The sequence below is a fragment of the Corvus cornix genome, chromosome 4, assembly GCF_000738735.6.
Source record: "Corvus cornix cornix isolate S_Up_H32 chromosome 4, ASM73873v5, whole genome shotgun sequence".
NCBI classification, from domain to species: domain Eukaryota; kingdom Metazoa; phylum Chordata; class Aves; order Passeriformes; family Corvidae; genus Corvus; species Corvus cornix.
In genome coordinates this window covers 23439587-23464818 of record NC_046334.1, presented here as the reverse complement: position 1 = coordinate 23464818, position 25232 = coordinate 23439587, and the positions used below count along the sequence as shown (strand labels likewise).

General features: G+C 41.0%; 1 protein-coding gene and 1 long non-coding RNA gene across 4 annotated transcripts in view; both read left to right on the top strand.

The window, feature by feature from the left end:
• FNIP2 (folliculin interacting protein 2) overlaps window positions 1-7700 on the top strand; it is a 33913-nt gene extending 26213 nt beyond the window's left edge. For both annotated transcript variants that reach the window (XM_019293353.3, XM_010411851.4), the window contains 2 exons: window positions 2481-2596; window positions 3836-7700. In XM_019293353.3, the coding sequence (XP_019148898.1) occupies window positions 2481-2596; window positions 3836-3914 (195 nt within the window). In that variant the 3' untranslated portion in view covers window positions 3915-7700. The remainder of the gene's footprint in view (window positions 1-2480; window positions 2597-3835) is intronic.
• Window positions 7701-8624: 924 nt separating this feature from the next.
• LOC109146306 lies at window positions 8625-23619 on the top strand. Of its 2 annotated transcripts, XR_002048244.3 has the most exons (4): window positions 8625-9921; window positions 10712-10869; window positions 15894-15991; window positions 21803-23619. It is a non-coding gene; the product is annotated as an uncharacterized LOC109146306 (long non-coding RNA). The 2 variants fall into 2 exon arrangements; XR_002048243.3 differs by having other exon boundaries at window positions 8625-10869.
• The last annotated feature ends 1613 nt before the right edge of the window (window positions 23620-25232 follow it).

Genomic DNA, 25232 nt, shown 5'->3' with positions numbered 1-25232 from the left:
TGATTTGTGTGGTTTGGGAGGGGTCTGGAGGCAGAGTGATTTTCAGGGCTTTTTATTTCCTTTTTCCTTCAAGAAGGAACTGTGAAGTGACAGTGCTAGTAGTTTGTAAATTTTTCGTAATCCATGTTAGAGACACTTGGATCCTTCTGTCAGTGGATTTTGCAACTCTGCTAAAATGTCACTGCATGGAAGCTAAGTGTTCCTAAACTCTAGGAGACATGTGACTTTTAGTAGTATTTCTATTGCTTTAAATTTGTATTTATGTATGTAAACATATGTACTGATGTACTAATATCAATCAGAGATGACCACAATGCAGTATGTTCGAAGTTTCCTTTAGGAGTGCATATCTGTTCACATGCAGTTACTATTCAGATGAATAAGTATTTTTGGGGTTTAGTGGTACCTACAAAAAACAACCCAACTTGAGACTAGATGCAAGGTAAGTGGTGATATCTTGTGCCGCTTCAGACTGATAATTGTGCTGCAGAGAGCTTTGCAGTATGCCCTGGTGAGCGGAAAGTGCTGATTGCAACTGCTGCATTTCAGCATTATGTCAAAAGTTTTACCTGCACCTTTAAGCTCAGTTTAAGCTACTCTTCTATTTTTAGAAGTTACTTGACTTTTTTTCCATTTGGTCAGTGAGAAAAACTGCAGAGGAAGCTAATATAAAAAAAAAAAAAAGAAAAGACTTGTGGACGCTGAACAAAATGGATTCATGTACCAAGCTTGTGGGGAGAAATGTCTTTTGATTCTTTGCTGGTATTCAGAAGGGAATAGATCATATGATGTTAACAACCCCTCTTTTAAAATAATGTGTGATTCTTCCTTACTTGCTCCCTCATAAGTTTAAAAAAAAAAATCCATAATCCTTAACACAAATAATGGGCTTGAAACACATTGAACTGCTACTTTGAGACTCAGCTGCATGCCCCCCTGAACAACTGGGAAAGTGCTCATAGGCTTGTTGCATGAGGGTTACCTGTAATGGAAGAGATAAGAGCACTTGCTTCCCTTTTGGCCGGAATCAGAAGTGTTATGATTATAATGACTTGAGTGAAAATTTGCTTGAAGCAAATTGATCAAACAATTGTCAAAAAGCTTCTGCCTTTCCTCCACTGGTAGCAGTGATTTTACTCTACTACCATGTAGCACATTTTTTAAAATGCCTCTTTATTTTCCGTGATTAAGACTTGATATTAGTTCATTGAAAGAATAATTAAACATCTTCATCTTGCTCCAGATGATCAGAAAAATGCATATTAGGCTACCTACAAGCCTGAGTCTATTTTTTTTTTGCTCATTAGTTTTTTAATTAACAAAACTGGTTTCACCAGGTCTTGCTTCTAATACTTAGGGTTTTCATTCAACTCTCAGTACATGGGATGATGGCCTGAAGCTATTTGCTGCTACTGTTTCTAATTGCTGTCTGTGCCTGCTGGATGATTATATGTTTGATAATGTGAGGTTCTGCATGTGCTTCCTGCTTTCATCTCCTGATTTCAGAGAGCTGAACTAATTTAGCTTTTTTGAAGTGGTCATCCTTGTGAAAAGAAGGAATATATCAAATTGAATGTACCTTTGTCCTAGAACAAAATACCTGATAAGACTTCCCACAGCTTCCAAAGACATGCTACCGACTGACTTTGTCTTGCCAGAATAACCCTTCTGTCTCCTTGAAGCCAAGGTTCATCTGCTCTTTGGTAGTTGGTATATGAGAAATTGCCATGAAGCACATGACTGTATTTAAAAATAATATGCATTTCTAGCATTCCTCTGCTGGAAGAAAAGTGGAATGATTAAATTGATGTTTCAACTTGAACTATTACCATTTGGCAGCCAGCATCAAATGATTAAGCAATTTTAAACTAGAAGTACCTAGGAATTATGAAAACAAATGCCTAAAATGGATTTGTAGCTTAGTTGCTACAGAAAAGCAGTCAGCAAGAGAGTTATAATTTTATGATGAAGAAGATACTGGTGTCTTCCACGTCTTGAGTCTTAGTTTCTTGAATGGCACTAGAGCCTTAGAGCTAGAATGGTAATTTTAGAAACTATTGTCTAAACTGAGTCTTTCAGAAAAATAGTACTGACTTACAACAAGGACATCTTGATCCAAGAATTCTGGCTTGATTCTTAGTAAGAAGTCTTGAGTAATTTTGAACCTCATTAAAACTGTTTAAGTTGGCAGAAACACAGTGACTTACTTGAGTGGAAATAGAGGTGCAGTTTATGCTACAAACTTGCTGCCCAAGAGAGCTGGAATGCCCCAGTTCTATGAGGGGTTTCCTGTTTGTGGGGTAGTATAACTTTTTAATGTTTATGGCACAATTGTAATAAATCCAATTGCCTCTTCTAGATTTTGGAGTGGAGGTTTAGTTTATCTTCCAAGATTCAAGGTAAAGCGATAAGCTTACATTTCTCTACGATTTGCATGCAATTGCAAAAGCTGTTCTGAGGTTTTTGATCTGTGTTTACAGTGCATAATGCATCTTGAGGATAGACTGCAAGAGATGTATCTCAAAAGCAAAATGCTGTCAGAATATCTGCGAGGACATACAAGAGTGCATGTAAAAGAACTAGGAATTGTATTGGGGTGAGTATTGCAGGTATCAGTCTTAAGCAATGGCAAAAGCTGGGGCAGTTATTTTTCCTTTTCATCTGAGTGTTGACAGCTTGTTCTCACAAGGATTTGCACTCTTTCATGTGCCTTATTAGGTGCAAAAATGGGTTCTACAGAGCTACGTAGAAATCAGGAGGAGACATTTATACTGCAACAACAAAATACTTATCATTCTTAAGTCTTCAGAATTAAGAGAGTTTGGGTTTTGGGCATTAGGAAGTTGTCCGTGCATTCATACACACTCTCTTCTGTTGTGATCTCCTTAATGAAAACTTCATCCCAACAAATAATTCAGAATTTTTGGAAGGTCAGGTGGTGCATTTGTATCTTAAGGGAATAGAGGGTCTCAAAAAACAGGTGTAGAAAAATAAACAGGTGTCCTGATCAGCAGCTGTCTTCTAATAATAGTACTTGATTGGCATACAACATTTAGGGATCTGCCTACTGACAGCAGAAAAGGGGGAAGAAGTAAATACATTTTCTCAAGATGTTTTTTAGCACTATAGATTAAATCTAATTTATCTTTTTCCAGGCTGTTAAAGATTTCATACTCAGAAATGTAGCTGTAAATAGTGAAATCCTGAAATAAGCACTCTTCTCTGTGTGTGTATGTGTTAAATATATATAAACATGTACATACATTCTGGCCTCTGAGCAGCTTCACGTTTGGAAATGGTTGGAAATTGATCACTGCACTTGAGAGATGTTCCTTGAACTGTTATTGCATAATAATTAATAATGCTATCTTTTTGTCATTTTTGTAAGAAAGTGCTACTATGTAGTGAACTGAGTTATATTCAAAACCTGCAATGCATAATGTTCCATAAGCTGATATCTAGTACTTTGTTAAACTGGGCTTATTGGTGCCTGCTCACTGGTAAGACTACATAACATGCTAAGACTTATGTTTTAGCAAATAAGTAAAAGGTCTTTTCTTTAAACCACAAAAGATTATAAAGTACAGAATGTGATACTGCTCTCTTTTGATTTAAGTGCTAGCATACTTCTTGGTTTATTATTTAAAAGCATTTTTACCTACCTTTACTGGTATTATATGAGTACTGACAATAAATAATAATTAAACAATGAACTTAGTAATAGCAAGACACTTTCAGTTTCTTTAAAGTGGATGAAAAGTATCATCTTGTGTTTCTCTTGCAAAAGTGACTGTATATTATTTTAAAGTCTGTCTCTCTTTTTTTTAATTTCTAGGATTGAATCTAATGACTTGCCTTTGTTGGCTGCTATAGCAAGTACTCATTCCCCATATGTTGCTCAAATACTCTTATAAATTAAATTCTCAGGATAGTCATTCCCTTAAAGTACAATTATGAAAATGGGAATGTTGAATGAAGAACAGAGGTGCCAAACACTGGTAAAGGGGAGCACTGATGAAAGCAGGTGATGACTGTACTCTACCACCTCCCGATTCTGATTTCAACCGGATGTTTTATCGGAGGACTTCAGTTTACATAACACAAAAGGCATTCAGGTTTTTCTTACAATCTCACTTCTGACTTAAAGCAAGAGACTGCATCCTTGCATTTTATTTTTATTCAAAGGACAAAAGTTAACACTATGTGGCAGACCAGGTGCTGCCATCCAAAACGCTGCTCAAAACCATGAAGAACCAGTTAAAAGAACAAGTGGGTTAGAATGGATTTCGTAATACTATGCTTGTGAGTGTGGTGTGGTGCATGTTTCTTTGCTGGGGAGGAGGAGCTGTAAACTCTGTATATAGCATTCCTATTCACAAGTGTATTAGGTGGGACATGATTTTCTTGCAGAGCATACGCGTGATTTTGTATAGTAGAAGTGATGGGCTCAGAACAAGGAACCTGGATTCAGCAGCCAAATGCCACGTGGGAATGGATGTGTGTGTGAGGGTGATGTGACTTTTCCCTTTAAGGACAAGAGGTTGAGAGCTGTGGCTGCTACTGTTTTAATGTGGAGGCATTCAAGTGGGCCCATGGCTACAAGTGGAATGGAATGGACTTCCAAGAGAGGGATTTTGTGGGAAAGCCTTACAGAACTTCTGCTACAAGTTTACATTTGTTGCTGATGCAACTTCAGTAACTGTTGATTTGCTGTATGACTGTGGTCCTGGGAACTAAACTTGTCTTGGTGTCATCAAATATTGCTATCTCCAAGGAGTATGAATTTGAAAAACTTCTGAACGATGCCAGTGCTGTGAGCATGTGTCCGTGTGCACATACACCAAACAATTGGCACAAACTGAAGACAATTGTATTGGGGAAATACAAGACAACAAACAACCCACACCAAACCTTTAGTGAAAAGTATTAGTTTTTCCAGCTACAAGTTGTTGCTCTGAGTAGGAATAAAAGAGGAACATTGTTTGAAGTAAAATGAAATGTAGGGGCCAAAACCCCCAATGTTTGATATTACTCTGAATGTTTGCAATTACCCTTTTTGATTCTACAGAAGTCTTGAACTATCATCCAGGTGCCTTTCCTTACTAGGTTAACTACTCTGACACCAGAAACTACTTCTCCACTAGTTGATATTGGCCTTTGGTGTTTCTAGAAAGCAAAATAAAATTTTGTACTTCACTGTTTTCACGTGGTTGATTAAAATGAATGTAAAAATACTTCTTTTGCATAAAGCACTGTTAAGCTGGATATGAAACTATGGACCAGACTGAGGAGAGAACAAAGGATCAAAACATTCTTAAATGGAAAACTCAGTGTTGGACCGTTCTGTTGTGAGCCGCTGTGGATGCGGTGTCTGAAATTGTCATCTTGCAAGCAAATTTCTGGCAACACAATTGCTTGAAAATAGTGAATTCTAATAAGAAACTCCTGGTCACCAGTTGTGAGTTCTCCTTGTTGGTAGTTACAGATTTTTAACACTGAAGGGACACACTTTTATTAAAAGTGTTTTTATTTCCTACTACATTGATGTTTGGACTTTTCTACAGTAAACTTCCAATGATTTGAAATAATGAAATGTGCTTGTTGTGAATTGTTTAAATGTGATGGGGGTCTTGATTAACCTTGTGTTGCTTTTTGAGGGAAATAGGTAGACTGGCCTACTGTGAAAAGAGGTTGTTTCCATGTGGAGGGATACTTGATACTCTGATTCAACACTTCTAAAGCTGTTCCTTCTATGTTGGTTTTCTGACCTGACATTCCAAATGTTTCTTTTATTGCATTTTCATATTTCTCCCTAGTATTCTGCCTAAAAAGGCTAAAATCTTTCTATGGTTCAGGTTTTCTCCTCCTGCTTTATAGTTAAGCAAACTTTTCATACCTTTGGTCTGTGAATCCTATCTGCTGGAAAGTAAATTTATCTCTGCATATGGCTTTTAGCAGATACTACTTTCTATTTCACAAGGTTAAGACAAAGAACCTTAGGGCAAGTCACGTATTCCTAAAGTACCCTCTTGATGGAGAATGTGTGTGCATGTGTAAGACTATGAAACTGCTTCTCTGAGTGTATATAGAAATCCTCATGTACTTTCTCTATTTCATGTCACTCTTAAATAGTAGCTGAGATCATTAAAAGTCAGTCCAGTTCTTTTAAAGTATAAGTGGGGTTTTTATCTGAACAGACTCTGACAGTTCTTCAAAGAAATATATGGTAACATAAAGATGCTTTTGTTATCACAGAGTTTACTAAAGAGGACAGAGGTCAGCAAACATTCAGTAATTTCAAGATTAATACCATAATCAATAATAATACCTGATTTTACCACATCAACTGTTTAAATAAACCCAAAAACCTGCCTTTGGGCAAGACATCAGTTAATTTTGTGGTGGCATGGGAGCCGATGGTCAAAAGCACTTGTCTTTTCTTCAGCCCAGGCTAAAACTTTATAGTTCTTGCTGCTTTCTCTAACATTTTGCTGCTCTTTGGACATTACACATTGAACTATTTTAATCTCACAGTTTTAGTTTTGGGGGAAAGAAAATTCAAAATGAAAGCTCTTTTACCTTTAAAAGGCTTTAGACTAATGAAAGCTAGTTACATATTTCCCCCTCCACCAAATGTACTACCTCAGTTGACAGGATTCCACTTTCTAGGGCTTTTTTTTGACTCGAAGTCTTTAACTTGTTTTCGGTAGCATCTTGATGTTTATGTAAATTGGTGTGGCATGACAGGGCAGTAAGTATTTACAGATGTGTTTTTTAGACATCTTTAGGGCATGTTTCTGTTTTATTTTAATAGGATGAAAAGTGATATGAATGTACAGCTGTGTTGAAAATTGATAATGTAGCTTAATTTTCAAATATTCCAAAGTTATTTTTATCAGTATTATGTAGGTTTTTTGTAAACTTAGACATACTTTCTTGGTTAGGTGGGAGTGCACAGTCTTTCCAAAATCCCACATAAATGCAGTTTACACACTGAAATTTAAAGAATGTATGCTGTTTTCAGGCAAGACTAAACCTAGGGGAGGAATGAACCGCTAAATTGTAGAATTTAATCAAAATTAATTCTTTAACCCCAAAAAATACCAAGATTTAAACATTTTAATTTAAGTAGGTACTCTCTGAACTAACCTATACAACTTTTGTCCTCAAAAAACTAATAGACACTGATCCTGTAATTCACATTTCTGATGGCATCCTCCAGAATTACAGATTGGTTTTCCCCACTCCCTATTATAAGCATCTTTGCTCTTAAAGTCAAAAACTTTTTTCAGATGCATCAAACTCTTGTATATAAGGTTTATGCAAAATGATCGCTTACCCTTCAAGTGTAACTTCTACTTCAATTAAAAGGACCCAAATAAAAATTAAGTCTGAACTACTGAATATAGGCTAGACATTTTCCTTTTGTTTCCTTTTTAAAATTTTTTATTTTGTGGGTGGTTTTTGGGGGGGCGGGGGGTGGGGTTTGAGGTCAAATGAGGTAATTTGACATACATGGCAAGTTTTCCATAGTAGAAAAATGTGTGTTGCTATTGCATGTTTGGAGAACATAGGCTTTTTTAGGAATGACTGAATACCAATGTCAAACTACATGGTTTTTTTCTTATAGTTGTTTATGTACGCTATCATTTTGGTCAATTTCTTTGCGGCATTTGGTGCAATAAACTTTCTGAAATCAACGGAAGTGGTATTTGGTATCTTCCTTTTTAAAGCTTCTGAAATAGCTATTCTTGCCATAGCCGAGGTCTAACAGTGCATGGACTATTAGATAACCCATTAGCAAAGTGAGTAACTGTTACAAGAAGTGTCTAACTGGAAGGCTGCACAAAATTTGGAACCTGGTTGAACACTACTGTCATCTTTGGAAGCTTTACCCCACTTACATGTAAACAGGAGCTCTTATAGTGTGAAAAATATGGGCAAAAATAGTGGAAAATGAAGACACTGACTTAGAACAGGTGGTGCAGAGGTTTCACACACCTGTGTGGCTGGTACTTAGCTCTTTCTATAAGCATTTGAGCTACCTGAAAAATGTGTTGCTATCAGATAGTATGTCCAGTTTTTAAAATTGCTCAACCGAACACGAATGAGTGACCCCTTGTATCTACCAGATTATGAAACGGTTAGTGCATTTGATGGGAATTAGTTTCAAATAAAGAGGTCTTTGATTTCTCTCAGATCTTCCATATGACTTTCTATTTCGTATTCTGAAGTTTATTGGAAAATCCTTATTTAGAAATAAAAACAGAAATGAGATGAGATGATCAACTGTAATTGTGCTTCTTCGAGCAGGTCTGAGTTAGTCCGATTTGTAGGGTGTAAGCATTTCTTACCTGTAGACTGAAACGTTTGCTTATTGGTCTGGCTAACAAGGACTGGAAGTAAGACAGGAAGCCCAGGAACTTTGGCATCAAGGACTTGATAGTGAGGAGAAAACCCAATTACCTGTCTGGTCTTTCCTCCTGTCTTACCAGCTGCATCTGCAAGCTGCTTATTCTGTGCCCTGCTCTGTTGTGCATTGAGTCCCTTATAGGCAGGTGAAGTGTGTTTGCAGGAAAAAAAACAAGTGCTGCAGGGTTAACAAGTGTGATTTGGCTCAAAGGGGCAGGGGAAGAGATGGGACACCTCATCTAGGAACAGAAGAGGACTGAGATTGCTCCAGTCCCTCACCTCTTTGATACTTGTGAACCACTGGACTGCCTTGGTGATTTGTGCAGTTCACCAACCTGTTTTTCCACTCGGGCCTTGTAAGACTCCATAAAACTCCTCTGCTCTGATTTCACTACTTAAAAAAAATTGTAGTTAAGCTGTTGGTCATATTAGCTGGTTGAATTTCTTTCTAAAGGGCACTTAGCCACTCTCTCAGAATCCAAATGTTTGGGATGCTGGCAGGTTAGGAAGAGGGTTAGGCAGGGGCTGGCAGACATAAAATAGCCAACACTGGGAAGGGGTGGAGACCTGCATTAGTGAATACTTACATGGTATGGCTGAGAGGGCGGCCAAGGAGCTTTCAGAACTGACAGCTGCAAAGGAGAAAATAATACCTAGATTTGAAAAATTCTCAAACTCTGAAGTCAAATTCCATGATTTGTTCAGAAGATGTAACTAGAAATAATACAAATGTTAATGGTGAACAAGCACCTGAACTGTTCACCTGCTTATGTAAGTGGCAAGGAAGATCACAGATCTAATGGAGGAGTTCTCCTCATATGCAAAAATGCTTTCAAGGCCACAGCAGTAAACATGAGCTTTATAGCAAAGTAACTAAGTCTTGTGCCAAAATTCTGCCAGTCTTTCTCCCTACTCTTCTCTCTAAATGAAATGAAAAGCTTTCTGCTGGGCACCTATGCACCATATCCTTTGGTTTTCTGTACTTACACCTTTGAAGAGATCAAGCAGGACTAAACATATGAAAACAGGATTTTGGATATAAAGAGCATGCTGCCAAGTGAAAAAACATGAGACTGTGACCTGTAAGGCTTCTGATCCAATATAAAATTAGCTTAAGTGGACACATGCTAGTAATCCACATGCTGGAAAATTACTCTTATAATAGTTGCAGTCAGTTGTCTGTCTGGCACAAACCCAAAGCTAAAACAGTTTAAGCAGTACAAGTAGAGAAGCACTTTGTCTTGAAATCCTAAAGGTCAACACATGGCTGAAGGGCTTAGGAGTAACAGTCAAGTACTCAAATATAATCTCATAAACTGGATTTTTTCCATTTGGAGCTACAAGAGAGATTCCACTGTGATCTGACAAAACAGTGTTTGAGAGAGAGCAGACTCCCCTCAGCAATGAGTTTCTCACCAAGGGATAAAGATCTCAGTCCTATGGACAGAGAAATGGTCATGGATGTGGAAATATGAAGTGATACTTCGGTCTGCTTGAGATCTTCCCAGGGTGGGTTTGTGTTTTCTGATAAGAGTGCCGTAGGGTCAAGGGTTGGGGTATTTGGACTCACAAAAGTGCTTTGCCTTCTGTTGGTTTGAATTCCGACCCTGCATATAACTAAATTGTTTCAAATGTGTCTGTAATGTTGCCATTTTAGCTCTCTTTTGCTACCTCATCTCTTTTTCCCTAGGCAAAATGAGCCTGAGGAGTTTTCTTTTCTGTGTGTCGCATAGAATTTTTTGTTTTCTACAGTATTACATCACTTTTTTTCCCTTTTAAGATCTGCATGAGCCCTGTTAGCCTCAAAATGAACAAATCGCCCAAAAATGTTCCCTTGAGCTTTGGAAAATACAGGGGAATATATTTTGTTGAACTAGTTGTCATTCTGTACCACATGCAACTTTTTGGACCTTGAAACACAACTGCTCTATAAGCAATGTAAATTTAAAAATCTCTTTTCCAAACCATTCCATCAGCTCCTCCTGCCTTCTTTAAGGGACTGTCTCATGTAAGGTCACTGCAGTCATAGTGCAAGTGCTTTAATTCAGTAAAGGTTTGTTTCTAATAGAGAAATTGTGCCTTAACTTTTGATTTGGGGAGCAGAGGTTTTTGCCTGTGTCATTGCAGCCCATTCACCGTGTGGGTGAAGAGAGCCTAGTTCTGCATTGTGGAGTTGTTGGTCAGGAATACTGGGAGTGGGCTGCCTGATGGGGGGATAAAACAAAAATGGAGTTAGCGCTGGGAGAAAGCTAACTTTTTTCCTTTGCCCTGTTGTTTACTGCAATTACACTTCTGGCAGTCTCCTGTCACAGTTTGATGTCCCTAACATGGAAAGGGTGACTGAACCCCAAGGCTTGTTGAGCAGGGTCCTCTGGATGCCGCCCTGCTGCCATTGCCAAAGCCAGCGCCGGAGTGAGCTGTGCCAGTACAGCTGGGACATAACCACCAGTGTTCCAGGTGAGTTTGTCAGGCCTCTGGTATTTCAACCATTTGTGTTACACTGAGCTGTGGCTGCACCCCAAAGATAGACAGCTGCCTCTGGTTTTCCATGTGCCATTTTCTTCCCACAGGAATGCAGTAGTCTCTCCTGTTGCTCAGGAGTGGGTAAACACCACAAGCAAAAGATGCAAAGCCCATTTGTAATGTTGCTAAATAAATTCTGAGTCTGGCAGGTAATTCGCTGGCTGCTGGGAGTGGCTGCAGGAGTAGCTGTGCATTATTATGTGTTTGAATTAAATAAGCTCTGGTGGCTTCCCAGGTGCAAGTGCCGATGCTCTTTGATATATAGGCAAGCTGGTAATTAGAGAATGCTGCTCTTGCCTTCACAAGGCTTCCTGTCCTGAGCCTTGTGAGGTTTAGATTATATTGCTGCAAAGGACCTAATCTAACCAGTTCATCTCTGGGATCATACTAAACTTTACAGGGAAGCTGGCTTTCCTGCACCCTGCCTTGCTTCACTTCAAATTAGTATTCTCTCTTTTCTTCTAGATATACAAAGCTTTTTTGGCATGTGTATTTTTGTGGCCAGCAACTGCTCTGCCAGCCCTAAAAAAAGCTGGTATGGGCTTTGCGATTAGCACTGAGATTTCAGATGTTGGTCTAGTTAGGGAGCTAAGAGCTGAATGGTCCCACCCAGGAGGCAAAGCTCTTGAAGGAGGGTTCCCTAGGAATTGCTGTCCCACTGAATCCAAGCAGCAATCTGCACCCTGCAGTTCGTCTCACTTCATGTTGCTGAGTGTTGCTAAGTGCCATTCTTTTCTTAACAATTGGGGACTGTGCTAAAAAGAACAAAGATGTTAATGGTCTGGGGTGAAGTCACTGCAGCACCAGCCTGCCCTTTGCCATGTGACAATTCCAATAGTTTGATGATGGTTGGCTGCCAAAGTGCACACTGGTGCGCTTCTCAGAGCTGTGACACAGAGCTGGGTTGCACTGTGGCCGGGGTTGAAATATGGCTGTGAACTTTGCAGCGTGGTGGACTTGCTGAAGTTAAATGCAGTTTTACATACTCTGTGATGATGTATAGCACAGAGCAGCCTGATAGCACAGCTTGGCAGTGTAGCACAGCACTTTGCAGTAGTAGTGAGATCATCTCTGGATTCACTAAACCTGTTTCTACTCACTCTGGAACCCATCTTTATCTCAGTACCATGCTGGGTTAACCACACTGATTAACCATTCCTAATTCTTGACTAAGCTTGATTGGTGGCAGGTCGGGAATTTTCACCCTGTGTCTGTGGCTCATCATAAAATCAGCTCCTGCTTGTTTTCTCAGCATTCTGGTAATTACCACTGTTCATTACAGAAGGATGAGGCGATTGGCTAAAGGTGCGCAGGGATACTGTGCCAAAGGTTAGTATCTGATCTTCCAAGTCCTCAGATAATGACTTCATCATTGAACAGTCCTACTGGCCAAGCTGAGCTGGGGGGATGCATACACCTCCCTTTTGCCTTCCTGGCAATTGCTTTAAAGAGTCAGAGACACTGTGTCTGGCATTCAGACATATCTTTTGTGAAATGGAAAAAGAGAAAATGTGTGCTCATTCTTATATACTGTGTACAATTACAATTGTGCCTGTAAGGCTGGATTAGCTAAACTATCTGCCACATGGATGCTGCCAAATAAATGTATTTTGGTTTTCTGAACACCTGCTTCTTTGCTGTTATGCATCTTTATTTTTTGCTTTAGACACATGACTTACGTGGGAAAAAGTAACTCATGACAGTCAGCTGAGCAACACTTAGGGAGGCATAGCAGGAGTCAGTAATCGCCCAAGGGAAGCGCTAGTTTCCAGAAAAATAAAGGAGGAAGGGAAAGATCAAAGTCTCTGAGTGAGTTTCTTGTTTGAGGCAGTGGGAAGGTGTTACAGGCAGGCGTGTGGAACGTACAAGATGTTAACTTACTGCTTCCCAGAAACAGCAACTTTTTACTCATTGGCGTGCAGGTATCTGTAATGACACTGTGCTGTGGCAATGCAGCATGTTTATATCTGTCCATTTCAATACAGAGAACAGTGATACAAGGCAGTTTTTCTTGGAATTAGGCAGATGGGCTGAAATACTGCAGCCAGCGTCATGGCTTTAAACTATGTGAAAAGATAGGGGCAGGAGGCAATATAAGAATGAGCAAAGAAGTATAAATACGTGTCATAAATGCCATTTGACTCTGTGTCACTGTCTGAGTTCCTGATTCAGTCTTGGTGCTGCTTGTTTTAATCCATGTGGTGGGAATCCAAAGATGAAAGGCAACCATGACCAGACAAGATGTGACTGTCATTCTCTAAGGGGATAAATTGCCATGGCAATCCTGGCTGTTGCTGTTGGGGAGATGGCTGATTTTGGCCAGCTGCTGAGTAGCTGAAGATGGTGAATGCCCTTGGGGATAAGGTGCCTTTTGGATAATTAGACAAGTGTGCAAACTGTCTCAAAACAAAGGCCATTAAATGATTTCTTCCTGCTGCTTGAGATTAAGTAATGGCTCTAGTAAAAGTGAATGCCTGAGAAGCACCACCAGTTTCTGAAGGACAGCAAATGCCAAACCCAGTTGGAGCCTGAACTTTTCCCCCATGTCAAAGGGAAGAAATGCAAGGTTTGACAGCAAGAGAAAGAGAAGGCTGGGTGCCTGCTGTAGGAATAGTATTTATAGAATCCCAGAATAGTTTGGGTTGGAAGGGCCTGTAAAAAGTCTTCTAGTTCAACCCCTCCCTGCAATGAGCAGAGACATCTTCAACTAGATCAGGTTGCTCAGAGCCTCACCCAACCAATAACCAGTACTTGATCTTTGTGCTCATGATGAAGATGAGGCTGGACCTCTCATCTGTCACCCAGTGTAGGTTCTCCTGCCAGCACAAGGGAAGTGGCTGCAGCAGGGACAACAGGTCTGCCCCTTTCACTGGAGTCTGCTTAAAGCAGTGATGAAATGGGAATCTGGGGCAGTGAGTTTCACCTTACTTAAGCCAGTCTGCTGCTGATCCCTTCCTTGTGTTTGCTGGTGGAAATATGCCCTTACCCACCTGCTTGCAGTAGGGGTCAGATGAGAGCTGCTGCTGTGATGCCTTGAGACTCCACAGCCAGGTGCAAGGATGAGGAGAAGCGCGACTCCCCCTTCCAGCATCGCTTCCCCATGACTTCAGCATAGCTGTAACAGGAAAACTGCCCCCTGAAGGGCTGGTGAAGCACCAGAGCTACAGCTGACTATAATACTGAAACGCATGTTTTGTGGGACCAGTGCCAATCCAATTCTCCTTTTCCCCAGCTGCAGTTAGTGTAAAAGCTGGTTTCAGGTTGCTTGCCTAGCTCTAGATTGGCATCAAATAGCTCAGCCTTGCAAACGCTGTTGCTGTTCATAGTGTTTTCTGTCAGACCTGATTGTTACTCTACCAGAGACTGTCTAGGGTAACCTATTGAAATAAATCCTAATTTCTCCCTTCCTTACCACAGAAGCCCCCTGTGAGAGTAGCTGTCGTTATTTCTGACCTTAATGCCATGCTAAGAAGAGGAGTAACTCCTGGAAAATTGCAGAATATATCCATTCTGTTTCCATTATTTTCACTCTGCTCCCTGGCCATTACAGAGCGTTGTCAGGGACATGGGGCTGGCAGTGGGCATCAGCAGGAGCAGGAACCACTTCATCCAAGTATCTCCCACAGCTGTGAAAGCTGCAGAAGGGCATTGTGTGGCTCTTGTTTCCTTCCAGAGTGGAGTCCCTGTTCTGTGTGAATTATGAGCACAATTGTCAGTGCTCCGAGCGCCGGCAAGGGAAGCTGCTGATAAATGAGGTGCAGTAGCAGCAGCTGCAAAATCGCTGTCCTGCTGGCTGGGGAAAGGCAAAGTCATCAGAGAATTAAGATAAACTGCTAAGCATATTTTGCACTCAGAAGGCAGTTCCATAGGAATTAAAAGGAAAACACTGCCTTATAGAAGCTTTTCTAACTTCTGCTGGAGTTACAGCTGTTGTTCTTCAGGCCTAGTATTCCTTTGTGCAACTAACTGCCCCCACACAGCTTCTTCAGATAGGATCAAAAGGGTCAACTGGAAAAATCTGTAAAGAGATGGAACAATTCAAAGAAGAATGCAAAGGCTTAGAGCAATGACTGCTTGGAAATCAAGGTCAAATCGTGCCTTAATAGCTAAGAGTACACCCAGGAGTTCAGACTTCTTAAATCAAACCCTAATGATCATGACTGGGTGGAAGACAAGAGTCCACATGTCTTTTTAAACTCCTGTCTTGTGCATGGCTGTGTGCCACCAAGAGAGAGCAAGAAAATGCTGTCTTCCTCTTTCAAATGCTGTCTTCCTCTTTCAAAGCTTTTTTTTGCTCTCATGAGGTCAAGATTTCACACTAGCCACCCTGTTAAAGAAAATCAGTAGGGAAGACAGGTAGTAGTAACCACTTGAGCTGTTCTGTGTTTGGCACATTGGAGTACATGGTCATCTTGTTGATTTAGGAAAAAATTAAATTATGAAATTATGAACCTCAAATTTGTTTTCAACCTTCTACTTCAGTGTGACTTGTTCCCAGTTGTTTTGGTCACATGTTTCTCCAGTTGTGACTGCTTATACCTTTTGCAGTGTATTACTTCAATTATACATGAAGTGTAGCAAATCTGTAGTTTCTGTGATTTACTTTGCAGCTATCTTCCCTCACCCAAGGGATCTGGAAGCTATTAAAACCATGCCTTTCAACCAGCAGAAGATACAGAGCTGCCTTCTGCCTTTCACTTCTGCTAGCACCCAGTGCTTTCTGGTGCAGTAAAAATTCAGTTTAAAATTACCTGTAGATGTGACCAGCTACACAGATGACCTTTGAAACACTACAACTTTAAATTAGAAGCATTTTTTTACCACTGTGCTATCCTCAGAAGTGGTCTAAAGAACCTGGCAAAAATCTGTTTTGCTGAGCAGCTGACTTCTATCTGGTCAACATAAAGTAAACTTAAGTAGAGCTTTAAGATTAATTCTCTGTGCATTTCTCACTCAAGGTCATGAGCAGAACTTGAATGGTCAGGCTCTGAAATCAAAAGATGGGACTCTTCTAAACCAGCTCTTCTGAGGAACCCAGCCACAGCCTCTGTGTCAGGTAGGATATGGTTTTCTCCCATGAGGTGTGTTGGTGTCTGCAGGGCTGCAACAGAGCTCTAGGCTTACTCTTGGCCTTTCTGCCTCAGATCTAACACCTGGGCTACCAGCTGTGGGTGCATGTTTGTTCCCCCCCAGATAAATCCCCCTCTCCTGCGTGGGCAGCACTACCCTCCCTTGGCACAGGGAAAGGCACAGAGTGCAGGCCAGCGGGTGGCGGCTGCCGGGGACACGTGAGCAGGGCAATGATTTACCCCTTTAACTTGACAGGTCTAGGCTCTTTCACCATCTCTGTCTGCCCAGGGATTGTGAAACCTCTTAGCACACTGAAAAATGCCTCAGCTATAGTAATTTCTCTTCCCCAAAGGTTTAATAAGGTGAAAAGCTGGCCCCTCAGCCAGTGGTTCAGGACAGCTTCCATGAGGGGCAGAGTACGTGGCTGATTCATTTCTCTTTCACAAGACTGCCCATGCTGTGGTACAAAATGGTGTTATTCCCAGGGGCTGGTCTCGCTGAGGTTAAATATGTGCCTTCCTTTATCAAACTGCTTTCTGCAATTTCTGCATGTTTCACGAGAGGGTTGAGTTACTGGTGAGTAAAATTTACAACCAGAAACTTCAGGCCCTTTAGAAAACCAAAGAAGAGTTGGAAGGAATTATGTGTATTTCAAAAATTATTTTTTAGGTGTTCTGACATGAGTGTAACCAATGACAATGACTTTTGTTTTAAAAATAAACTCTCCACAGCTGAAAAATGTGATCAGTCCAACGAAACAAAAAAGCTTAACCTGCAGAAAAGCTTAACCTGCAGCAGGCAGTTTGGCTGTTCCATAGTCCCTTGGCTAACAGGCTGTATTTGTGCTGTCATACTATGTGACAAATGTGCTTGGTGCCACAGTGATGTCACAAGCCCGAGCCAATGGTGCTTATGGCTTCCAGCTGGGCTGCTGACTGCTGGGAATACCACAAGCCATGCAGATCCTGGGTTTGGTGGAAGCAGCGTCCAAAACCCATCTCATTTCTAATGCCTCCTGTCCCAAATCCATTATTAGTCAGGAAAGTGTTGACCTTGTCAGCTGTACCTCAAGTGCAGCAGCCGCCTGGCGATTTTTCTGAGCTGACTGCTGCAGTTTGCTCAGCTCAGGTAGACTTTCTGTGGGGACTCGGATAATAGTTGGTGCTCACTATTGCAGTTGAAATCTGTGTTACTGGAGAAGGTCTGATGTGACACTGGCTAAGAGATAGGGGCCAAATTTAAGAAGAATTATTGTTCTGATGGGAGGAGAAACCCCAGGGAGATGTTTAATCAGTGTAGATTGAGTGATATTAATGGTGAAGTTTTTTATCCTTTGTGTTAACAATGACGTGTCATGCTGTGCAAAATGCACTCATCAAGTTACTGTTTTCTTACTGGCCAGAATTCTTTCTTTGCTAACCCTACTGTGTCTGTAGTATTTTTTTCCTCATGTTCATCTTGGCATACCTAAAATTACACGGCCAGCTTTCCCAGGCAGGTACCTGCCCATGCTTATAAAGTTTTTGGAAGGCCACAAACAGAGGCGTTACTTCTTTCCATTTACCATCTCAGAGGGGAAACTGCTGAGACAAGATCTTTCAGGAATGTGAATGACTCCCTTCGTCTATGCTACAAATGAAGAAACACAGATAAATGTCACCCATGGGGGGCCTCCTCTGGAGGCTTTTCATGTCCAGCTCTACCGCTTTAGTTCATGTATTCCAAGCCAACAATGTTTTCATACCTGAATTAGGAAGTTGGAGATTTAACTGATGAATACATGCATGTGTTTTCAACAAATCACGTGTGTGTTAGAGGTTCATCTGCAGTGCAAGGTTCGGGGATTACTGGAGTGCTTCTTTCTGGTCTGGAGACTGGACTGGAAGGCAGCAGAAGACTGACAGCAAGACCTTGTTTTTCAGGCTGCTTGGTGTGTGAAGCGTGTGCTCTGTGACCTGCCTGCAACAGGGTGTGCAGGGGAGCAGAGCTCAGCGTGTGTATTTGCATGCATGAGTTTTCAAGAATTCTGGCTCTTCCCTTGGGAAGAATGCTCTTCGCTCACCTTTGCCACTTGAGAGGGAATAATTACCAATGTTTGTGGATTTTCTTCATTTGAGGGAGGTAATATACAAACCATGGTGGCACACCCAGGCTGCAGTTTCAGAAAAAAATTGCTTGAATTTAATGTTGATGAAAATCTAATGTTCCAACTTTGAGTCAATGCATCATGTGTCAGGCTTTCAGCAGCATTAAGTTGCCAATACCTATAATAAAATCCTTATCCATCTGGCTATCCTTAGCCATAAAAAAGCAACAGAAAAATCTCAGCTACCATCCAACTCTAAACCTGTTTTCTTACTGAACCAATCTGGATGTATCATATGCCATTTAAAAGCTCGTATCAATAACAGAGATATAATCAGTGCTTTTGTTGGAATATTTTGCCACTTAGAGCACTACTTTACTCTCAAAACTTGCCTTGAGAAAGAGAACATCTATTATGATTTTTTTCCCAAGTTGCATGGATAATTGACGTTTAAGATGTTCATAGCAAAAAATGAACCCTGTGTGTAATTGATAGAATGAAGATTTTATATCCACACAGTAGTTATTCTGTAAGGGAACCAGAATTTCTAGGTTGTCAACTCCTTGTTGCTTATTTGCACTCCTGTTGTACTTTGCCCAGCACTCAGATCTGATTGTCTTTTAATGCTGCTACAGTAGGGATTTTTTATTACATTGAAAAACAAAATTAAATGAAAATTAAGGTTTCAGAAGGCAGCATTTAAAGGCAGAATATGAGGGGAATGAGAAAAAATATTTTTCCTTGTTAGGTTTTGTAGCTATTAGCAAGACAGCGGAGGCATGTTGCAGCTTAAGAGATGTCTCTTCATTGCCAAATTCTGCAACAAAGTGTGAGAGAGGACTGATTAAAAACCTCTTCAGTTCCCACCTCTACCTCTCCAGCTTCTGCCTTTATTCCCTTTTGCCTTGCAGCCTTTTTCTCCATCCTCTGCTCCTGCTTTTGGTTTTGAGCTGTTCTACTCTCATCTTTTTCCATCATGGTCACCTTCTCTCACTTAGTATTAGTTTCACACCTTCTCATCTTTAGACCTGTTCTGTCTTTTGCCTGTTTGAAGGACATGGAGCACATGCAGAACTGGGCATATTCACTGAACTTAGGTGACAAATTCTTACAGATTGCTTCTGAGAATGACCAACTGCGTGTCCCAAGCTGTAGGGGTTGTTCAGGTGGAAACTCCAAAAACACAACCTGCTCATGATGGCACACTTGAGGAATTTCAGGTGTCCTTTATGGAGTTACTAGGTGTATTAAAACATATTCCTTTTACTTTTTTTTTATAATATAGGGAAGAAAATGTACTTTTACGTTACCCAATTTCTGAGATAAAAGTGATCCATTAGAGGTGAATCTTTTAAAAATGAGACTATCCATGCACCATCAAATTTCATTGAGTGGTTTCTTTGGAAAATATATAAATTAAAAAAAACCAGTTCCTTATAAAAGTAATCATAATTACAGGTGCTGCTGAGTAATAATATTGACATACAGAAACCTGGCTTCTTTTAAATATCATGCAGGACAAAAAAAGAGAGGAATTAATATCACAGGCGGTGCTATATTTCTCCCCATCTCCCTGGACTGATGAGAATTCTTTTTTTTTTTTGCTTGGACAACATTTTAAAAAGACAAAAAATTCAGCCAATACAATCAGCAAAATTCTTTCCCTTCATTAACTAAGTGCCCAAGAGACAAATGAATGAAAAGGTAGGTTCCTGTATTCAAGAGGAGGTTGCAGATTAAATGATGCAATAAATTTACCCCCGGGCTAAAAAGCAAATTTTCTTCTAGCATGAAAGTCACCTTTCAGATATGTTGGACTCTTTAGAGGGTGCAGGCTAAAATGATGGGGAGTAGCTCTTTAGTGCAGAAGTGGTGTGTATCTATGGTGGTGTTCTTCACTCTGTCACTGGAAACAGGCTGCTGTGGCTGCAGTCATTCAGGTGGAGAGGAGAAAGTCCCTGGAATGCCAGGTTGGCTTTGGTATTTGAAATTTAGTATGAACTAGCTGGCTTCCAAGTAAATGCCGTGGAATGTTGTGCACAATTAAACTGCTAAAACTCATAATTACGAAGATTATTGTTTTTCCCAAGGAGACTCCTAGCAGAGCATTTCCCATATGTTAGCCACTTTATGGTACTGTATGTCTTATTTCACATGTGCCTCGTTCTAAATATTCAGTACTATGTATTTTTAATTTATAGCCAAATATTTCAGCATCTGAGAAGGTAGGTAAATACTGTTTGCCTCATTTTTGTAGCCAAGGCAGCTAGGGAATAGAGAAGTCAAAGGTTTGTGATATGATATATTGGCATTTAAGCAAATGACTAGCAGTCTCCTCAAAACTGAAAGCATGACCTTTTGTGAAATGGCATTCTTTTATTGAACAAATGTGTTTTTAATGTATTCTGTTATAGCTGCTTGCTGTTGTAATTATATGAAATTGAACTGCCTTTTGCAACAGCAAAAACTACAGTGGGAACAAAGGGACTGACCTGGTTTTGACTCTTTATTCTCTTCTGCAAATCTGCAAATGCATTTGTTTTAGCCTGTGCAAATTAGTTGCTGCAAATATAAAATCTCAACTTCCATGGTTTTGCTACAGGGCAGCCTGTAAGTCATGAGTTAGTGACGGGAGAAAAGAGAGAAACTTGAGCTGCAATGTTATCAGGATTTTTTTTAAAGTAGAAGCATTTAGTCAAGCCAAGTAAATCCCTACTTATTTGCTTGTAATTTCAACTCAAACAACAAACCAGCAGTGGCTGAGAACAGGTTATGTGGGTTCCTTGCGAAACCCCTTCATGAGAGAGACAACATCCTCTTTCCCTCAGCTGAAGGCTGAGAAAACAGCAGGTCAAATTTCTGCTTGTACCAAAGCCCCAATTCCTGGCTGTCCTGCAGCAAGCACAGTGTCAGCAATTGTAATTCCTGACATTTCTAACCTGGAGGAGGGGACTGAGAAGGGTAGATGAAATCCATTTGCTTTAGACAAAAATGGAAGGTATGTTCATTGCTGAGAATGTATGAGCAGAGGGCACAGGCAAGTAAATAATTTTGGTAGTTCATTGCTTAAAACACAAAGATATTCTAGGGCTTGAACAGAAAACCTTCAAGCTTTGAGCGAGTGTGCAGCTGAGAGTGTGGAGATGGGAAACCTAACTTCTCCTTTGGACACAGCGCCGTGTATGGTGAGACGTGAGAGCTGTGAGCTGGAACTGCCACCTTCACCTCTGAAGGTGCCCTTGTTCTGAGCCCTTTTGCTGCTGCTCTCTTGAATAGAGATAGCTGAGTACATAGGCAGAGTGCAGAAGAGTACCCCCCTAACCTCATCACTGGCCTTACATCTGTGGAGAGAGAAGCTGCCAAGAAAGTGCATGACCTCTTCATTACGAAGAACTGTGAGATGTTAATTGTTGAGAAGTTCATTATTCCTTTGTGTCTTAAAGGAAAACACCAGGAAAAAAACCGCTTTAACTTTGGGAAGGGAAAGACTGTCATTAGTAACTTCTGAATTAAAAATCTGGGATAGGCTGTTCTATTAATACATATGGAGGGAAACAGGCAGCCAGATAGACCCAGTAGGGGCTCCCCAAGGTATTTGTGACTTGAGATCCACTTAGCGCATGCTTGGCTTGGTGGTTCCTGGGTCTGTTTATGAGGATGTGTCTTCAGAACATGTCTGGCTCTGACAGATCCTTTCTCCTCCCCTTCCAGAATAACTCACAGCCCATCCAGGGAGTATCTCCATCGTATGCAATTGTAAATGACCTCTGCATAGGGAGATAACTGGAGTCCCAGCCTTGCCTACATCAACCATGTGATGTCTGGATGCAGCTTGGCAGCTTTGTCTGTCTGATCCACGGTGGATCTGAAACTGAACTTCTCTTGTTTTGTTGCCTTCTTATGTTTGGTGTCTAAATTAAACACCAAGGAGTAATGAAGAAGGGTGGTTTAGTGGTTAAATGTGTTCAAGTGTCAATATAAAACACAGAACTATTTCTGTCTCCACCATATCTATGGCCAAGGACAAATTATTTAAGCTGTCTGTGTCTCAGGGTTTTCCCAAGTATAAGATGAGGATGAAAGGCCTCTCTGGGTGACTAAATGACTTGAAGGCTTTGATTCCCAACAGAAAGAGATAGAGAAAATTTAAAAATCCGTTTCCAAATTGGGAGTAAAAATAGATAGCCCCTAAATATTCTGCCACTGGCTCTTCTCCACTTTGTCAGAACAGTTTTGGTTCTCAGTGAGGAAGAGGATGCCCTGCACATCACACAAGATACACAGAGTCAAACAAGAGTCAATCTCCAGGCTTCTCTGACTACTCCAGTGAGCATTACAATGTTAATGGTGAACAGCAGAGAAATGGCATATTTACTCATTCTGATTTCACTTGCTGTAATGGGAAGTCATTCCCCTGAAGTCAATGGCATTGCAGTGGTGTAAGAGCTGTATGAATTTCTGTGCCCTCAGGCTGATGACAAAAATTGTTTATGACCGTACCGTAGCAAACACATATAGAAAAGGCCTCAGAGCAGGGTAACATTCTGTAAATGATATAAAAGCAATGTATTTAGCAGATGAGCATTTAAGAAGTAGGAGCCTGAGGAAGGCTTGCTGTTTGGCTGGTATACAGAGCTCTCCCCCAATATTTTGGCTTTCCACCCCAGCACAGAGCTTCAGCTCTTCTAGAATCAAGCTTCCCTCACCAGCCATCGTCTACTGACCAAAAAGGTTCACAATAAAGCAAAAATGTTCAATCCCCATAAAAGATGGATGCATAGGAGAGGTACTTGAAAAGAGCATCTGTAATCTTTCTGGCTACTCCAGCTTCATGCTTAGTGTTGGAAAGCAGAACAAAAGACAGAGGAAAAGATGAAGGAGGCTGAGGAATTGAGGGGACAAAACCTACTGCTGTAGCAGAGGGTAACCCCCTTGTATGGCAAACTCCAAGCAAGAGGTCCAGCCAAGGCCTGTGATGTTCCCCTCCCTGCAGCCACAGTCCCACCATGCATCCTCTCACTCTGATGCCAGCCCTGGTGCCCCAGAGGCTGGAGGTCATTGAGCAGTGCGTAGGGAACCAAAAAAGAAGGGTAGATGGGAGGTAAGAAACCAAAGAGCAGTTCAGCAACATAAGGGTACATATGAAGAATGAAATAGGGAAAAGGGTGTTACTGTTAGGCTTCAAGAAAGTGATACAGACCATTACTCCTTAAAAAAGAAAAAAGGCATTTAATCTGGCCTTGGGAGAATGTTGGGGGAGTTATTCAGGGAAAGTGGGATGGGAGGGTGCAGAAGCCACAGGTCACTGGGGGCAGGAGGCTGTAGCAAGGTGGGGGCTGGTCTCTTCTCCCAGCCAACAAGTGATAGGAGAAGAGGAAATGGCCTCAACTTGCACTTGCAGGTGAGGTTTAGATTGGATATTAGGAAACACTTCTTCACAGGAAGGATTCTTAAGCACTGGAACAGGCTGCCCAGGGAAATGGTTGAGTCACCAAAACTGAGGTATTTAAAAGACACATAGACGTGGCACCTGGGGACATGTTTTACTGGTAGACTAGGCAGTGCTGGGTTAATGGTTGTACTTGGTGATCTTACATGTTTTTTCCAACTTAAAAAATTCTATGATTCTTCAGTTCTGTCCCTGCTTCAGTGCAATAGGATCTGCTTTGGGTCTGAAGGTGGGGGAGGCTTGAGACAGAAAGGAAGGCAGAGTTCACACTGTCCTGGGTTGCAGTGTATTCTATTACCATCCTCATGAGCTGTTGAAATCAGGTGGGGCAGTGTTTCCTTGCCTCCTCCCCCCAGACTATCTTTCTGTTAATTGCCCATCATTGTCCTGCCGCCTGACTCAGAGATAACTCCCTCCGGACTATCTTCTGTTAATGAGCCTAATCAACACTTGGCCTCATGACTCGTTACCCCATTGTGAGATGCTCCACCCAGAGGGAGGAACCAAGCATCCCATCGTGGATATAATCTGGGACTCTGAACAGCAAAGACACTGGCTTCCCACTGGATTTCCAGAGGACAGGAGCTACACAGCCACTACTGGACCCTCTGAGGAAGAGCAGATCCCTTTACTACAGGATCACTGCTTCAGAGGACTGCAGCCACCATTCTACCAGACTGCTACCACCACCCTGCCTAACAGGGTGTCAGGTTGTACCTTGACTCTGTCAGTTTGACAGTGTTTTCTTTTATTTTTTTTTTTCCCTTTTCTTTAATTTCCATTAAATTGTTATTCTGACTTGGTGCCTCCCACTGGTTTGTTTTCAAACTAGTACACACACCTTCCTTTCTTTGCAGCTGCTCAGTCCTTTTTCATCTACAGTAGAGGATTTAGGTACATTCTACATACAAGTCACCTGATTAGCTAAAGGGGATTATATTAATACAACTTTGAGTGTAGGAAGTCTTAAATCAGCTTTAATTTTACAGGAGCATATTAACTGCAGTGCTTTTAAATTTTTTTTTTTTCTGTAAATCACTACAAGCATGTCCTTGGGGAAGGTTGCAGCAGTTTTACTGCAACAGCTGAAACTTTTGTGAGCTCTATGAAGGAAACCTCCATTTGCCGGTCTCATACCCTTGCCAGAAAAATCCCTTTTCACTTCTTAAGCCCAGAGATATCCACCCAGTAAACTACAGTAAGTAACAGGTTATTCTGAGTGGTAGCCTTGGGAGGAAGGGACAGCTTGCTCCAGGGAGTTGAGGCTGGAAGTTCCTCATTGGAAAGCTACCAGGAAAAGTACCAGTGCTGGGCTGGGAGAGGGTGACTGGGAGATGGGGGAAGCATTTTTAAGGTATGCAGGGAATAAGTAGAGCAAGACCAGGAAAGTGGTTGGGCTGGGGGATGGTCTTGCTGATGGACACTTAAACAACTACATCACCAGTCCAAAATATCCCAGTTACTAAAAGCTGCCTACAATTTAGTTATTTTCTTTTTCCAGCGAGGAAAATATTATGTCTTGTGGGAAGTCACGAGGATGACATACCCAAGAACATTGCATATTTGATCACTAATCATATAAAGTAAACATCTTCTTAATATTTCCAGGAACATCTGTCCTAGTTTAACTACTGGTTTATGCTGCATTCCTTTATGGAATAATATCCCAGAAAGCACAGTGAGTGTCACTGC